The 18943-nt window shown below is 43.1% G+C and overlaps 1 protein-coding gene across 2 annotated transcripts; it reads right to left on the bottom strand.

Annotated features, from left to right (window-relative positions):
* Window positions 1–14998, bottom strand: nptx2a (neuronal pentraxin 2a). Of its 2 annotated transcripts, none has more exons than XM_018671382.2 (5): window positions 14072–14998; window positions 11990–12236; window positions 9111–9355; window positions 5957–6136; window positions 1–5348 (listed from the first exon to the last, which is right to left on the bottom strand). In XM_018671382.2, the coding sequence occupies exons 1-5, from the start codon at window positions 14519–14521 to the stop codon at window positions 5121–5123; spliced, it is 1350 nt and encodes a 449-aa protein (XP_018526898.1). In that variant the 5' UTR covers window positions 14522–14998; the 3' UTR covers window positions 1–5120. The 2 variants fall into 2 exon arrangements, with proteins under 2 accessions (XP_018526898.1, XP_018526901.1); XM_018671385.2 differs by having other exon boundaries at window positions 11990–12233.
* Between the last annotated feature and the right edge of the window lie 3945 nt (window positions 14999–18943).

Raw genomic sequence — 18943 nt, 5'->3', positions numbered from 1 at the left:
GAGAAAATAATGGCGCACCTTCAGTGAAGCACAATGAGAGATTTGTAGCTGCAGAGCTTTACTGCTTGTTGCAAGACAGACAGTCAAGGGCTGTGGTTTTAAATTTGCAGTCCACACAGGTGCTAGAAAGCATGATTTAAAGAGATTGTGGGAGAGATTTAGGCTCCCGTCTTTGTAGCCAGAAAATTACAGATTGCAGCCTATCTTCCAGATTTATTATTAAAGTTTCTTCTGCAGAAATCCTGGCTATTGTTATAAATGTAAATGATCCCTGTAGGAATACATTTGATCATCCTCAGAAATAGAGTACAAAGTGTGAGATTAGACAAGACACTTAGAATAGACTGTGCTCAGGTTAAACACTTAATATTCTGACAGTGAATCTATGGACCTTTGTAATTTCAGCATGAAGAAGTGTCAGATTTATGATTTTCTACTACTTCTTGAAAATACTGTGCAATGCTTAACAGAGTAAAAGTGAATGAATATCTTCATCTAGCATCCACAGGCTCTTTGATCCTCAGAGAGGTGGCATTACAAACTGTCATACAGCAGCTGTTTCCTCTCCTGTGCTGATTAATTTGTTTCTTCCCTCCCCTCACGTCATCTCTGTCTTCACTCTTTCTATTACCATTCCCCCAAAACAACGTTTAAGTTGCTCTCCTCGGCCTACTGAGCATAAATAAGTAAAACTGCGTGAAAAGATAGTAGAGAGATATTTCACCTTTCCCCTAAAGATCAGCTGTGTAAACTAAGTAAATAATACTAATGATAATCTAATCATATTTCAGTCAGAGAAGGCAACATATTGTCTTGCAGAACCAAAATGAGGCTGAAAAGTGACAGCGCTTCTGTGCTTAATTTAAAAATGGCTGCCAGACAGAACCAAAGATGGGAACAGAATATAACATTTTTGATGCATAATTTCATAAAGGCAGTGATACAGGCTGAAGGGGGTTTGTGGGTCTCACTAATAGTCAGTGACATCCAAGAAAACAGCAGTTTTCAAATGCCTCCGGGAGCCTTGCCTTCTGCACAGGCTTCTCTTCCATCAGGCTTTAATTACCAAGCCAAAGGACTTCTCTGGTCTCAATCCTGAAACTTGCTTTTCTCTCAGTCTTTACAGTGCTCGTTCTTTTGGGGCTCCATGGGGACTCTGTGTACGAGAGAGAGGGCGCTGGGAGCAGAATAGCACTTTAATTCCACTACCCCTCCCCTCTCTGCTGCACACCCATCTCCTCCACCCCCTGCAGATCCATGCGTGTATCCAGTGACAATCAAATACTCTCAGTGTGATTTGATTTTAATTATGAGCTTCTCACACACTTTAAAGCAACCTTGGGCGATGTCGGGAAAGCCAGGATGATTCAGAGCACTGAGAAGAGGGCGTGTGGATGTGGCAGGGAGCTTTAATAAAGATGTGCAAAATGATTATTCACTGTCACTCTGTCCAGTCATGTGTAATGGATAAAGGGACAAGCTGGCAACACCACTGAATAGGTAATTTGTTTTTAGTGATGTACTGTTATCATTACATCTGCAGCAGCTGCTCAGATCTTTTCTTCAAAAATCCCTCCAAGGTTGGCAAATCTCCCTTTCAAACTTTACCACAGTGGGAGAAAAACTCAATAACTGGAGCAAATCTACTCCTCAGACCCAATACGCCACCAAAGTGCTGCTTTCTGTCACACACCCACACGCACTGACACACAAACACGCACATTGTTTATCCTGTTGAATCATACCACTGTCAGAGAGACAGATGATATCTGTAACATTCAAAGATGATGCTTTTCAGCTCAATTCCCCTCTCAGTTAGATTTCATTAGCGCTGTGCGACACCTCCTGAAAGATAATTTGTCTTACACACACATGCAGCTAACCTGAGGGAGAATGGTGGCAATTAAAACAGGAGGTATGATGTGACAGCAGCCATCAGTTCATCATAAGCCCTGGTACAAACATTTTTTGTTTGGTTCCTGTCACTGCCCATCACAAGCCGACAGACAACCCCCTCTTCTCCCAACACGTGGGCCTGTTCCTCTGCATTAATAATATGATGGAGGTTGAAACGGTCTGGGACTCAAACACAGGCTGCTCATGCAGTTCCTTTCCTTGCGTTAGCTTAGCAGCAGCAGTGACAGAGGAAATAACAGTTAAGAGCTGTATTGTACCAAGAAATAAAAATCAGAAATTCTATTTCTCGTCAATGTTTTTGTCAAACTTCTGAAAGGATTCTACAATGCATGTGTTACACAAACTAATGTATTTATCATTTATTCAAAGTTGGAATGTTTTCTTTAATAATTAATTTGCACTTGAGAACATTTGATGTGCAGTGTTACAGTAGCAATGCAATGAAAATCTGAGATGTAGAATATGCTAAAAAAAAAAAAAAAAAAAAATCACACATACGCATTTCAAATTGTTAGTCTCACATTGTTGTTCTGTTAAAAAAAACAGGAGCCCCATCCCCCCACCCCCCACTCCAGGGTGCATCACCACCAACACACTGGCAGCACCAGCAGCACACAGCATGGAGGAGAATGAAGACCGCTCACAGTGTCCTACATTGTAGCAGCTCCTATAATCCGCATGGGCAGATTTTTTCATTTCCACCTGGACGTCTGCCAATCCCAAGGATTTCTCCACTGTTGACAACATTACATTGCCCAGATGAGAGGACGTATCCTTCCCGTGCGTATTATGGCTGGTCGCACTGATGATACGTCTGCTGGCTGGACAAACACCTGTATCTCCATTTGAATTAATGGGACAGAAAATGCTACAGTTAAATAGTGAGCTTTGTGAATCCTTTCCTTATTAAGAAACTGTGTTTCAGCGAAGAATGGTGCATGACCTTTGCAGGGTTACACTCCACTCTAGACTTCATCACTAATGCTGTGCAATGATATTTTAATAAAACATCTGTCAACTGTTCAAACAGCTGTTCAGTTATTCTGTCACACTGTTGCTTTAATTGTCACACCTCTGGAACTTGTTCACTTTTTTCTTTTATTGGGTGCAAAAAGGACATTCACAGGGCAGAAAGGTGCAAAAGTTAAATGGATACCGCACATGAAGGTGACTTTAAAACAACGATAGCAAACAAATTTTTTTTTCTTTGTCTCATGTGTCCCTCATTGTCTGTGCTGCTAGTGAGCTGCTGTTAGTTCTGCGAAAGCTGACAAAAAGTTCATATTGTCCACAAGCAAAAGCACATATGGTGCTCACAAAAGGCCATTCACCATTTAAACAAAGCATTTTCAGTACTTGTATTTTTTTGTCACGTAATGTGCTGCTAATGGACAAAAATCATGAGCAGAGATGGCGAGAAAAATACACTTTCTACAGGAAAGAAAACTCTTGATATTACACTGAAACATTGTTAACAAAGACACTCAAAAGAGCAACAATCACAACACGTTGGTGACATATTCAACAAGTCCTTGTAGTGTTGAGTGTGCACGCTCTTTTATAACATTCTGTGCTGTCCAGTAACCTACTGCATCGTAGATTTTTTTTGTTTTTTGTTTTTTTCAAATCTGGATAGAAGCTTTTAATGGCTTTTATACTAGTGTCTACTCTGTAGGGAAAGTCCACAAGGAGAACAGAAAAGAAGCTGTGGATGTGATACCAAAGTTAATGTCTTTGTTGCTTCTTTTATATGTGTTTCCTTATGGGGCTTCAGGCCCAAGGTTTGCTTTCAATATTTTACACTGTTTATTAAAATCAAACAGTGTTGAAACAAATGTCCACCACAACATTAAAGTCTGACAGAAATCAAGCTGCAAAAAGCATCATTTTTATTCACTAAGCGTTGCTAAAAGTATTTGATTTCCTATATCTTTAAAAAAATATCATCTCCACAGGTCAAAACTATTCTTCTTCTTCTTCTTCTTCAGCGAGAGGCAATTAAGACCAAAGTCCATCTGATATTGACATTCATAATGTCATCTCATTTGACATCCCCTCTAAATCTCAATGTTTTATCGATTATGACACACTTAGCCCAGAGAAACACTGGTGGACCAGTGGCTGCTTGCTGCCAAACTCATTCATAAACACAGATAATTACTACCCAGATGAGGAATTAAGGATTGTCCTTGAAGGTCAAGGCCCAGTCCCCTGCCCTCACTGGGCTCTCAGCTGGCATCCACAGCTCTGTGGATACGCCAGTCCTGGGCAGCTGTCCGACATCGCTATTAACCTGAGCAGAGCCAGCCCATCCATAAAGCTGTTTGGGATATGGCAGCTGCTCAAGGGGCAGAGAGGTATTAAGCATAGATTTACAAGAATGAAAATGTCCTCCCTCCCTCATAATCTCTGATCTTTTTACACGCAAGACAAGCCATACGCGCATGAACATACACACACACACACACACACACACACTCTTATGTAATGTTGCCAGCATTGGCTTGTTTGGATGCACCACTCACACACACTCTGTGTATTGACAGAAAGCATGCACTGTCACTTCTGAAGTGGATTTCCATTCAGCACTCTGGCTCATGCATGAAATTTTGATGCCATGTTAGGATGTCTTTAAATAATCAACAATGAGGTTGATGTTCTTGTCCACTTTGAACTCACGAGCATCCACCTCATTTTACCGCACCTCGCTGCTCTTCAAACAAAGAGGAAGCTTGCAGTGTGTAGCGCTCTACCTGTGTAACTCAGGAATAGCGTTCCATTGCACATCAAAGCCTGTTTGAGCTCACGTTCACTACGGATATAGTGCAGCATTGTCAGTGTGAGGATTGCAACCAAAAAGAGCTGTTTTCAAAGAGGAGTCAAATGAAAGCTGATCTACTGAAGAGAAAACACAGAGTGGCAGCAGGTTGTATCATTAGAGTTGACTGATGCAACAGCATCCTCAAATGAGCAGACTAATTTGACGTCTCCTGTATTGTCTTTAAGGTTCAGCTGGATTGGACATGTCAACATATGAGCCCAATAAACACTCAGTCTTTGAGACTATGCAGTCAGACCATATAAACATGTAAAAATGTTGCACCGATACCCTTTCCTTTGGGATTTGACAGAAGCAGCTAACAGTCTGAATACAAAGCTTCTCGAATCCCAGCGGCCATATTGGATCCCTCACATTAGATCCTTTAGGAATCAAAAGCACGGTCCTCGCAGATCTCCAGAGCAGCTTTACTCGCGCCGCCGAACACTTCCACGTTGGCGTCGATCCAAGGAACCACGTTGCCGGGCATGTAGGCCGAGCAGTTGGCCAGGCCCATGATGTCCACAGGACGCAGTACTCGGTCCCACATGTTAAACTGGCTCAGCTCACCCACGAAGGCCTGGGTGGCATCAAAACGGCCTCCGACTACATCCTTTATATGGGAACAGAGGGTGAGACTTTAGGATACAAGTTCACTTCTGAAGAAAACACAAACAGAAATTAATTAAAATGCATCAATTCTGTTTGATTTTCATCTGACTGCCAAACGATGCAGGATATTTCTCAGTGTACTGCCACTTTAAAACCTCACAGTGTTGTGCAATGGACCGATATTGTGCAATCTGCAGCAATCTCACCTTGTGTGTGTGACTGAAACATAAAGCAGCCCTCCTTAGGCACCAGACTAATGCAGGATGAGTTAATGGCTCTCTGTGGAGATTATTCATATGTCACTGTAGATTTCTTAAGTATATACATGGAGTTGTCATGGAGCTCACCCCTAGAATAACCTGCTAACGCAGCTCCCAAAGGCATTAAGGTTGCAGTTTAGAGGTAGATGAATGAGGTAATACTGAGAGGGCCATGATAGCGTGAGAAGAGCCTCTCTGCCTCCTCTCTCCTGCGCCCTGCTCTGTGCCTCCGGCATTGAGCTCAGGGGAGAATACACACAGGAATCTTACTGACACAATGAAAAACACACACACACATATGCACACACACACTCATTCTCTACTACCTAAGCCTCTCTTCCGCTCTCACCTGCTCCTGGCCCAGGATGATCACCCCTCCAGGTTTAATTGGGTGCCAGGGGGCCAGGTTGTCACCGGTGCCTAGACGCTCGCCATCCTGGTACGCCTCCCAGAAACCGTCTCTGGTTGTCCAGGTGATGCAGATGTGATGCCAGCGCCCGTCACTCACTGACAGGGGGAGCTGGGCCACCTGGGTTGGGGGGGGGGCATGAGTGCAGCGAGGGTAGGGCCAAAGGAGGAGGAGTGTGGGGGGAAGGGGGAATATGAAGGGGGCAAGATGGGTCAAGAGAGGTTTGAGATTAATTGTAGTGCGTTAGAAACAAGGACAGCAATTAGAGGGGTTAGGGCTTCAAAGAGACAGCCCTCTGCAGAGAATTCTCCAGATGAGCCAGTGCGACATATAAAATTTAGATTACCCAGGTGACATCAAGGGATAAAACATCCTTCAAAGCAGTTGAGTTGCTAATAGCAAAACAGTGTCCTGTTATGCTTTTGTGCTTTGTTCACAGATCAAAGAAAAACAACTGGTTATTCTACCAACCAATGACATCATAGTCCTCTGAGGATACAGCGCAGCACATGAGATTATGAGTGTGTAACTCGTTAGTCTTTTTCTTATGAGCCTTCAGAATGACTTCACACTCATATCTTGTTGTAGATATAGCTACAGATACAAACAAACCTGAAAAGAAAGGAAGAGTCACTGAGAATAGAAATCAAGTTGCTAGCAATCACAGAAGCAATTGACCTGGTTAAGGACGCCAGGTGGCATCTTTACACCACTGGGACTACAGGAAATGCTGGCAGTATTATTATAAAGTCTCTCTGAGTTGGAGTAATATGAGCTTCAGTGACTATTTAAAGATTTAGGAACTTAAAATGAAAAACAAATCTGTGTCAAATGCTCTGCAGCAGTTAATATATGACAGCTATGATATTTCATACACAAAGAGCTTTATATTAAAATACCATCCACAGGGCACACTCTAATGTGAATACATGACTCACTCATCTAAAAGACTCAGAATCCCAAAACATGAAAAGTACAGTTTTACAATTATTGCATAGTAGAAATTATTATTTTCCTATGGGGGTTTCTCAGTGCAGGCATTTTGACTTGTCATAGGAGGAAAAGCACAGGTGTACCTTTGTTCTATGTCCCATTAAACCAGCAATTTGCAATACCAGTGCCCTGGAACTGGTGCCTAAGAGTAATACAGGTGTTGGTTGCTACATCTGTGCTTCTCCTGCTGTGACATGTCAAAATGTCTACAGTGGAAAAAGGCCATGATGTGTAACTTATGGTTCAAAGGACATTTTGTTCTCTACCTCAAAGAGGCTGCGGATAAGGTTGTGCAGATAAGTGTGAAATGTTTTTAGAAGCTCATGTAAGAGGGGGGGGAAATCACTAAAGTCTGTGCTTTCAACCAAGACTGATAAAAGTGATGTGTGTTAACAGGGAGCTACAAAAAATTAGCTTATATGCGTGAATCGAAGCATATACATTTTGATTGGTGTTTGGAAAAAACTTTGGAAAAGCCTGCCTAGAATTGCTTGAAGTTCTTGTAAAATTTGGAAAATGCAATTCCAGATAACACCAGATTTGTAAAGCTTGGAGCGTCAGATTACACATGCACACTTGCCAAAAGAACTTGTGTTAATGTTGTACAAGACCAGTTGAATCCAACACAGATTAAACTCCTGGCAGTCACGTTCCAGTGGAAAATGCAGATGCTGTAAGCATGTTTCAGTTGATTTGATTTGGATTTTGGAGAAGGAAAAAAAAATCATGTGATATCAACAATTCTCCTGAACAAAGACACAGTGTATCCTGATGAGGATGTTGCTTTACAACAACAAAGAATCCCTCTCTGCATAGCCACCCACAAATACAAAATACAGACAACGTTGCACTTTTTAATACTGTCGAGGCAGCTTTCTGCTTCCTTCTCAGTATGCTGCCAAATGAACAGCATAAACAATGTGCCCCAGTGGACCCTGTTATCAGTGTGAACAAGTTCAACACATGGATGTGCTGCTGCACATGCAGTAATCATATTCACTAGTCTCTAGTCTCACTCTCCTCCATCTTGCTCTCTTCCGCTCTGTTGATTTCCTTCTCAGTTTCCAGTACATTATGACATTTTTTTTCTGGCATCTTTTGATCCCCTACCCCCCCACCCCACCCCCTGTCTCTCTCTCTCTCTCTCTTCCCAGCACTCTCTCACCTCCAAAGCTCTGAGGCTTTTCTATTTCCTACCCCCTTTTCCTCTTTTTTCACTCACACACTCATCCCTTCGTCCCACCATCTTTCTCTCATCTGTCTGACTCGAACGCATGTATAATGCATGGTGAAGGGAAAGCTGTGAGGAGACCTGCCTGTGCCAATAACGCCTAACGTAAACAAGACAGTGGGAGAAAAAAAGAAAACTCTCCAGTGTGGGAACATTCACCCCAAATGTTCCCCCAAATCTAACTTGACACTGCTGCAATAGCAGCTGTGACATCAGGGAACAAAAAAATGTGTCATTACATCTCACAGCTTACATTGACATAACAATTACAATTCTTTTGCTTTTAAGACTAAACGCTATGAAATATTCATGTATGTTTCTACCGCTTTGTTTTCTGTTGTGTTAATTGAATTCCCCTTCGCTGACAGTAAACTCACAGTATGTGGCTATGTAGCTACAATATGGTGTCGACAGAAAACACATAAGATGAGGCTTTCAAATGAGCACACATGGCAGCATAAGTTCTCTAATGAATTTCTGTTATTCTTGGGTGTGCACGGAATGTGGGTCAATGATATTAAATGTTTATAAGGTGCAAAATTAAATATTCAGAGCTGATGGTCAGTGAGTCTCCCCTCAGCTGTATCATTATTGTGCTCACATGTGCATACATGAAACTATCTGCTTGTTTCTCACCACGGAGCAAGCTAACATGAACATATTCATGCATTCTTTGCATTTCATTAGCGTCAAGGCTGATCTACGTTCCCTGCCATCATTACAGCCAGCAGTGTTGCCAGGCAAATAATAAATGATTCTGAGCCTCTGACTCGAATACATCTTCCCTCTACAGAAAATCTGGACATGCTGAAGAAATCAGAGTTGCTGAAAAGTGTTGAGCAAGGCACCAGTTTGTCATTAAAGACCTACCTTATCATTAACTAGTAGCTCAATGGGGTTGTTCCCCCATTCAATGAGGACGATCTCGTTGGCCTGGCCTGGCACGCCATAAGAGAATGGGGTCCCTATGCCGGGACTGGCGCTGGACTTGAGCCACATGCACACGGTGAAGGCATACATTTCTGGGAGACTCTTCTTGATGCGGCCATACAGGTAGTTAGTACGAAGAGGGAGGGACACCTTGAAATCCTCAGGTGACTTGAAGGCATTATTACCTGCCAATGGATAATGATTATACATGGTTATATGTTTTTACGATTAATTTTTTTTTAATCCAATCAATTAATCTTTTTCTGATAATGATGATGAATAAATGTTTGAGGGTGGCAGCTGCAATGACAGGAAAGACTTAGGATCAGGGGAGATTTGGAGATAAAGAAGAGGAAGACATGGATGGACAAGGAAAGGCTGTGATGGTAATGGTGGGCCATCCACTTGTAACATCACATCAGGTTAATTTTTAACTATGCTAGCAGCACAGATCTATCGATGACAAAGTCGGTCTATCCCCCATTTTAGTCCAGACTTACTAATCAGCCACAATATTAAAATCACTGACATGTGAAGTCAGTGATTGATTATCTCGTTACAATGCAGTGTCCTGCTTGGAAACCTTGGGTCCTGCTATTTGACACCCACCACCCACCTAAACATTGTTCCAGACCAAGCACAACTCTGCCATACTGCAAATCTGCTCAGAAATGGCTCGAGCAATACAACAAAGCCCAAGATGTTGACCCGGCCTCTGAACTCCCCAGATCCCAAACCAATCAGGCATCTGTGGGATACACTGGAACAAGCCAGAATCATGGAGGCCCCACCCTGCAACCCACATGACCCAAAGGATCCACTGCTGATGTCCCAGTGCCAGACACCACAAAATACCTCCAGTCTATGCCCCAGTTGGTCAGAGCTGTTTTGGTGGCACAAGGTTAACCTACACAATATTAGGTAGGTGGTTTTATGTGGGTCTTCAGTGCATATCTCAGCAACTACTTAATGGACAGTCATGTTCCCAAGAGGATGAACCCTACTGGCTTTAGTGACTGATTCTTCCTCTAGTGCCACCATGAGGTTGACATTTGTGGTTTTTGAGTGAAATATCTCAATGACTATTGCATGGATCACCATGAAATTTGCTATGAATTTGCTATAGGCAGTCATGTTCCCCTGAGGATGAATTGTGTGTAATATCTAAAGAGTATGGTCTTGACCTTGAGATGACTTTTGTTGTGATTCGGCACTATATAAATAAAACTGAATTGAATTGAATTGAATTGTAATAACTCCCTTCACTTTTCATCATCAGGTCAAACTTTTAATTTGTTCAGTATCTTGAGTTGTAGTTTGTGTTTAGAACTAATTACAAACGTTATAAAAACAATATGCCATATGCAGTCCCAGAACAAATAAAAATACAGAACTTATTGTTATTATCAGGATTTTGCACTGCTGCTTTAGTTCACTCAGGGGTTTTATACTGGGTCAGTTGTGGCCAGGTGGATCACAGTTTATAAATGATGTGACTGTTGTGGCTCAGTTAAAGAAAGATTACATCAGTTTTAATATTTAAAAGACACTGAATAAAGAAAGAGGCAAGAAATGGAGTAAACATGGATGCTAGATGATGCATGATCAAGACAAAGACAGACGGAGAGAGAGGCTTTCTGAAAATTTAAAAGGAAAACAAAAAAAAAAACAAGAGAAAGCAGTTGCAAAAACCACACATACCACTTTGCAGTGGGTTCTCACCAAGGAAACATGCTGCATATTTTAATGTGATTGAACCACAGTTCTGTCTGCGTTGAGCAGAGAATTTGGTGCTTCCACCATTTCTCTCAGTATTTGGCGCAGCTGTCACACTGAAAGGTTTATAATATGGGCTCACATTGGCTCCAGGGGGGCCTCTGTGCAGAATCAGCCGAGCCACTTCAACTCACAGCTCAATACATAAGAAGTGAAAGAACAAATATAATGTAAATAAAAAATGTGTTTCAAGTAGGACAGTCCCCTGCCTCTAACTCTGAGCTTCTTGTTCACACTGTTCTGCTATAAGCTCAAACTCAAACTTCTCAGGATCTTGGGCTGCTGGACTCTATCCCAGCATACTTTACTGTAAGCCTAGACCGAGGAGACAACCAGGGCACATTACAATTCCATTGTAGGGCCACCATTGTTGGAAAAAAAAACTTCACATTTCTAGCTGACAACGCCACAAACTCTGACCTCAAAAACAATGCTGTAGAATTGACTCAATGCCTCTCTGGTACCATCTTGTTGTAAACTGAACTTAACAAGGCTCACAAAGGTAGTATTTATTTAGAGGCTATTTTATTGCCTCATTATATTGCACAGGCTGTTGTGTTATTGCATTCACCTCTTTTTACCCCTAATCAATTAACTTTGGTTTCCTTAAACTAAGGCTTGTATCTTCAAACAGCCACTGACTAGATCAACTGAGCCTCGGGCGACATGAGCCTACAGGAAATGTCCACTGAGTGGAGAGATAATCTTCTAAAATAATTTTCCTTTGGGCTGAGATATATTTTGTGTTATTTTGACGTCTACCATCAAAGTGATACCCCGGAGTGTGGACATCTCTCCAATATTTCTTAAACTAATTAAGCATTCAGGGTTGCTTTCCAAGCCTAATTTTCAAGACCAGGAGCTGCTTCGAGAATGGCTCTGAGAAAAAAACTATGTTGTGAGGTTTTTTTTACTTGCATCATCAGAAATTTACACAGGGATTGACTAATTAGTTCTAAATCTGGCAGGCAAAAAAAAAGTGAAAAAAAGAAGTCTGGCATTAAATCCGGCCAACATTTCACAGCACCCATTGTATCACTTACTTTTCTCAAGCTCTGTGATCCTCTCCAGGAGGGAATTGAGAGCGCTCTCGGTGCGTTGGCGGTGGGCCGCTGTTTCATTGTAGAGCTGGCTCTTCTCCTCCTCCAGCTCGGCCACCTTCCGGAGGAGCTGGGTCTCCAGCGCCCCCAGACGCTGCCGCAGCAGCTCCCGCAGCTCTGGTGGCAGGGGAGTCAGGGCAGAGACACCTCCAGCTGACACGTTGGTGCTGGGGAGACGCAGACTCTGCTGCTGGGAGGCAGAGAGAGAGAGATTGCAGGAGACAGAAGAAAGGAGGATGGATGGATGGATGGATGGATGGATAGATAGATAGATAGATAGATAGATAGAGATAGATAGAGAGAGATAGAGAGATAGAATGTGGGGCAGAGGGGAGTGACACATACAAACAATGACACAGACATTTAATCCAGTTAATCCTGTTCACTCAAACAACCCATTCACTCCTCATGAAGACCTAGATTTCCAGTAGATGACTGATCTTATCTACCTTTTCGCTCTGATATCCTTTTAGCACCATTGTTTTTGATACAGCAATATCAAAATGAAGACAGTGTGTCCCTGTGGGAGGCATTGATTGGTGACCTGCCAAACTACCCATGGCTGGGGCCGGGTATTATAGTTAGGCACCACCTGTGACGTTCACACCGGGCGTGAGATCGCAGATGGTTTTGGGGGGAAAAAAAAGATGGGAGACAACAACCACACAGGCCCGTGCTTATAGGTGGCACATGGTGATGCTGCAAAATTCCTTCAGATTGTTCGTTTCTACAGCTGTTCTGTTGATGTTTCCCTGCTGCCTGGTTCACTCTGGGATTGAGACACTTTGTGGCACACTCGCAGAGTTTAATTAATCTTTCCTGACACAATGGGAACCATCCGAATGGCTCCCAATGAGAGATTCCTGGGGTAATCTGCCACTGACGGGATCAAAGTAAGCAATTGAGAGGTGCTGAATTGTTGACGTGTGCAGATGGATTTGATTAGTGAAAGAGGTCCTGCTCCAGGGAGCCATATGTTATCAGCAACACCAGACTTGCAATAATCATTATGTTAAGCAGATGCAGATCAATAGATATGTGATTAAAATGCAATATAGTATATATCCTGCACAGCTGCAGTATATCCTTGATTTGATCAGGGTATTAAAGCCTCCAATCAAGGAAAGAGAGGGAGCTAGAGCGGGGGAAGGGAGTAGTAGAGAGATGGATGGATCGGCAATGCAGCACCCTATATGTAGAAATAACCTTGAATATAAATAAACAGTATTGTGATTGTTTATGGTATCTGTCAGGTGGTGAAAAATGTGCTACACAGCTCATATGACATAAGAGATAAAGCCAGCGCTTACAGCAACCTTCCAGTGTATGTAAAGCACTTCACTATAGGTGACCTCAATATTAGTTAAATGTGATCTCTGATTCTGATTGAAATAATGCACATGGCAGAAGTGAGGTCTCCTGGGACTGTGCACAGAGCTGGTTTGAGATGCAGGTCAAAAAGGAGTGTGATCAACTAAACCGTTGAGCATTTGATGCAATTAAAACATTCAACGCTCTGATGCAGGTGAAATCTGCAGGAAAGAATTTCATCAGCTGCTATGAATAATTAGTCACATGACTGCAAATAAAACATTATGTGGAACACACACACACACATACACAGCGCTCATAAATTATTCAAGGATGCATTGCAAATCCCTGCACCACATGCATGATTACACCTTTGACAAGATTTTTTTGTTGCTCATTTCTTATTGATGACTCTGATGCAGTGGGTTTCGCCATCAGGGTTATCTTTTAATGATTAAAAACGTATTGATGTGACATGCCCATTATGTGACCCTTTGATCTCGCGATTCCCCCCTGAGAGGTCTCCTGCAGCGCGGGGTGTTATCAGACTTGTGCGCAGTGCTTCATAGTGAGGCAGTTTACTGGTGAATAGGATTGAAAGACATCGCCGTGGTGATGGTGCAGCTGGTTGCACTGGTGGGCAATGTTAACCAAAGAGAAAGTGATTTTCTTGGCACGTTTACGCAAGGAGCTGCAATGTCTGTGCCATCTTACCTCCAAGTTCTCCAGCCGACCCTTGAGACTCTGCATGGTCTTGCCCAGCTGGTCTATGGTCTCGCTTGGGTCCCGGGGCAGGTCCCCCATGGTGTTCTTGCCGTACTCCTTCCGTCTGGAGCCCTGACCCCGGGACTTGCCCTGCGACGACGCGTCGGCTGCCGCCTCGCAGCGCGCCAGCTTGGAGTTGAGCTCCTTGATGGTTCCCTGCTGGCTCACGATGGTCTCCTTCTGCTGCAGGATGGTCTCCCGGAGCTGGATGATCGTGTTACGCAGCTCGTCCTCCACGGGGCTGCTGCTCTGGACACGGTTCCCCGTGGAAACGTACCCGCAGCCCGGCTCCGCGCCCGGGGGGATGGCGTTACAAACGAAGCGGCTACCTGTGGCATCCTGGGTTCGCACCGTGTGCCCGCTGAACAGGCACAGCAGTCCAACTACAACAGTCAGCATCCCGACTGAATACACAAAATCCACGTACTAAAGCAAGAATAAATGACAGGCTTAACGTTTGAAGTCTCCCGTAGAATAATCAGATAAACTTTTCTCAACAAAAAAACATTAATTCAAGTGGCTGCGGACATTTCAGCACTTCCAAAGTCTAATAAAAAAAAAGACCAAACTAAGTTTACAGTGGAAAAACCGAATCAGAATCCGCAGTGAAAAATTATAAGATCATACATCCACCAACCACATGGTCCTGTTTGGAAAAAAAAATAGAGCAGTAAATCTAAATTCTTACTTTCAGCAGGTGGTTTGAAATCAGGATTTGTTATTTCCTTCACTGGAAAAAAAAAAGTTGCATTTATTTGTTTTGATGTGACAAAAAACAAAAAATAAAAAATCCACAGTAGGCTGCAGAGAACTCAGTTTCGCCTGTCTTGCCTCTCTCCGCTCGGTTGGATTGTCAGTGAATGGTGCTGAAAAGACAGCGACGCTGCTCAGCCAGATTATAGTGGGGAGGTGCGCACTGGCGCTTCCGCTCATCATCCGCGCGCTCCGGTTATTCAGCCCCAGCCTACGTCATCGTCCAAGTCCCAGCGGATCACAAGTCATGCTATGGGTACGTCTCATTGACTTCTTATGACCTGTTTAAACGCGCTGAGGCTTAAAGATGCCAAAGCTGTCAAACAGGAACGAATAAAGAGTGAGTGTGGCTCCACCAGGTTTCCTCAGTTGTTGCCTGGTTTGATGCGTGTGTGGTGGAAACCTGCAGCCTCCACAGGGTCTATTCTGAGAAGAACGTGAATGTACCTATTCAACCAATCATTTAACCAAATGATACTGTGAGTTACAATTGATAACCTCACCCCTGTCTTGCATTATGCACTGTGGGAACTGTTAACATTCTCCGTGACACACAATGTCTGAATTTGAAGTTAAGGGCACACTTGCTCTGAGGTCAAATTTAAAGGATTAGAGAAATCCAGTTTAAATCCACAGTTCAAATGGGAAGTTTGATGATGTGACTTGAATTAAAACCAGTTCCCATCGCCTTTTCGCACAATTCTGATCGATAAGAAACAGAGTTCATTTTTTTTCCCTGGTGAAATTTTACACTTGATTCTTCAGATGACGCTATGTGTGCCTCCCCTTTGATAAAATCTGGACACATGTTGCTTATGGGTCACAGGCTGCATGCTTCTTCTCAGCCTCTGCAATCTCAGTCCAGACTGTTCTCATTTATGGTTTCCCCACAGTGGAACCAGCTCCCGAATGCTATCAGAGCAGTGGCATCTCTCTCTGTCTTCAAGGAGGACTCGTGTCTTCAGAAAGCACCTCCTGTCCTAACACCTCCAACACATCATGCCTAATTAGCGTTTACTGTGCACTTCTTTACCTCATCTCCTTGCACAGATGTAGTACTCAGTGCTTACTTCAAGGTCTCCTGCTGCACCGAAACTTGAGTGTTGTCCCTCTATTGTAAGTCACTTTAGATAAAAGCATCCACCAATGAGTGAATGTAAATGTCAATATCTAATGTTTATAAAGAGTATAAAGCATAAAATAATGTCTTCGTCTTAAGCGTTAATTCTGCAGTCGGTGTACTCTGCATTGTGGAGGCCTCAGTTTGGCCCGGGTTGCTCTCGTAACAGGATTTCTGTGGTTGTTTCTATTTTTGAAACTGCTCTTTTCGACCCAGTCAATACCAGATTTTCATCCTGTCCGGTTAAAAGGGCACATTACGGTGCTGATGTGAGGACGCAAAGCTGCTGTGATTATCTCATCTGAATTGACCACTTGTTGTTTGCGGCTGATTATAAAGACAGTGAAGGTTTAACTGGAAATTTAGTTTAATTGTGGTTCAGTTTGTGTGCGTTTGTGGCAAATATATAATACTTGTGACCTGGGCCAAACAGCGCTAAGAATAATCCTTGGTGTTTGGTGTCTAATCTGGCTGGTGGGAGGTTATTCTATAACCATTAGGTAACAGTTTTACATGAACGACAAGTGGAAAAAATGCAGCAGTTTGTGTTTGTGTCTGCATCAGTTTCTCAATGTGACAGTTGCAGCCCAAGTGGGACAAATGTACCCACCCAAAGAGGAGCACACAATATGTAAAAAAAACAACAAAAAAAAAAAAACTTCAGAGTGTGTTACAAACATTTTCTAATATTTACATCCAATCCCTTCTGACATAAATCTCACCCCAGGATCCCGTTTCATTTGGGAAAATGTCAAACCGTCGAAGAAAGTCTCAAAGCTTTTACCCAGGATGGGATCTCCTCTCAAAATAACCCAAAGAGTAAGCAGGAACAATATTTGGAGCAAAAGAGAGAATTCTTTCTGCAGTCATGTACACAGCCATATTGCATGTGTTACATGATCTGATGTTAGTGTTTCTATATATTTAGAAATCTGCAGGCAAACGCTTGTCAGTGGCAGATGAAGCCATTAGCCTCTTTCACAATGACAGACAGTGAAGAAGTATCACAGCAGGTTTTTGTTTGAAGCTCCCTCCATGTTTTGTCAAACTAAGACAAGGGAGCAGGCGTCTGTCAGATACCTGCTAAGAGTGGTAGAATATGAAAAACTTCAAAGCCAGATGTTTGCTCAGTTCAGATTATGAATCGAGTTCGAGCAAGGCTGTTATCAAGCACAGAGACATCTTTTTATTTTTTTCCCCCCAAAACCGCCTCATCAATCTTTATTTCCTCGAGACGTTTCCCTTTAAATCTAATGCAGCGTGACAAGCGACAGCTCATGCAGGATGCTCTCTTAACGTGGTGGTGTGCAGTGTTACCGTGCTGCCCATCACAGCCGTCATCTCCTATCTGTTCGCAGGGCCTGAGAGCTAAATGTCACCCAGCATTAATGCACACTCAGCGTACAATGGGGCTCCCGGTGCTGGGGACTGACAGGTAACGGCCCAGTGAAGTCACAGCTAAGGAACGCAGTTTCTAATATGACAGGCCCCTTGGGAGAGAAGGGAGGACAGACAGTCACCATGGCAACCTTATCTACCCCCTGATCCCCCCCCCCACCCCCCCATCACTACTTCCTCCCCACCTTGGTGTGCACAGAGGTGAAGTGGGAGTACTGAAGACTGAGCAGAGATGACAACTTTCACTTCAAAGTTGATGGGATAAAGTTATTTCCCTTTCATGTTGCAACTGGTGAGCTGTTGGGGTGAAGTAACTTTACTTTTTTTTTTTTAAGCGCCTTCAGCGAGGGTTAAGGAGTCAGCAGGGATTGAACTCTTATCCTAAGCTGAGTTTCCCATCTAAATTAATACATTTCACTACTAGGGTTGCCTTGCTTGGCACTTTACACAGGGAAATCAGATTTTTTTTTTTTTTTTTTTTTTTTTTTTGTCTATACAAACGGAGGCACTGGGTGTCCAGAACAATAGAAACACTGCCGTGTGCTGCAATGAAATGCAATACAAAAATAATGAAATACAGGCTACTTTTCCTGAAATGTTTGGGTCACAAGTAATATTACTCAGGTGTCCACTCACCTCCTGAGATATGTCTTGAGAATGTTCTATGTGGTGTTATTTTATTGCACTGTGAGCAAAAACATAAGAAACTCCTCAATACAACATCATCTATATGTCGCGACAACACCACAAACTACAGCCTAAAAATGATCAGAATTAACTCTAGAATACCTGAAACAGCATCTGCACCCTTACGTCATATATAACCTGTCAGGTATGAGGTGCCTACCTCCACATCACAGCTACATACATTTCAAGGCTTTTGGTGATGTAATGGCAGCATCACATCACCAGCTGTTGCTAACAGTAATGTCTTTGGGCAAATGATTCACTCCACTTAATCACCCCACTTGCTCACCATTGTGTATTTCACTTAGCTTGGAGCGGATACACTCTGAGAGGAGCCACACTCACCCCGCATGACACAGTCCCATGGTCGTTTGATCACTCAGCTAGTCACAGCGTCCAAACCGCCGCACTTCTCTTCCTGTGTTCTCACCATCCCTCCATCACTCTCTCATCCCTCCATAATCAGTGCCACCTGCTGCTGGCTACCTGCTCAGCAGCATGCTTGTGGCCAACCGGGGTCCCTGTGATCAGAGTCCAGCAGAGCTGCCAGTGGCCCTGAGCGACTCCCACTCAAGCAACAAGGATGACACACACACACGCGCATTTTACACACATGGCCCCATACAGTACGCATGAACACATCCATGTGAGAGTGAGCGGGAACAGACACAAAAGACACAGACACATGTAATAAATGTGAAATATGTGAGTCAGATTTTGTAATACAGGGTATCACACACTTCAGTCACGTTTCTGGATGATATAGCATGCACAAACACACGCACACACACACACACACACGAAAGAACAAAATATGAAACAAAATCATGACAGAAATACACACACACACACTCACATCCCTA

The sequence above is a fragment of the Lates calcarifer genome, linkage group LG11 (assembly GCF_001640805.2).
Source record: "Lates calcarifer isolate ASB-BC8 linkage group LG11, TLL_Latcal_v3, whole genome shotgun sequence".
Taxonomy (NCBI): domain Eukaryota; kingdom Metazoa; phylum Chordata; class Actinopteri; family Centropomidae; genus Lates; species Lates calcarifer.
This window is presented reverse-complemented; position numbering and strand designations above follow the sequence as displayed.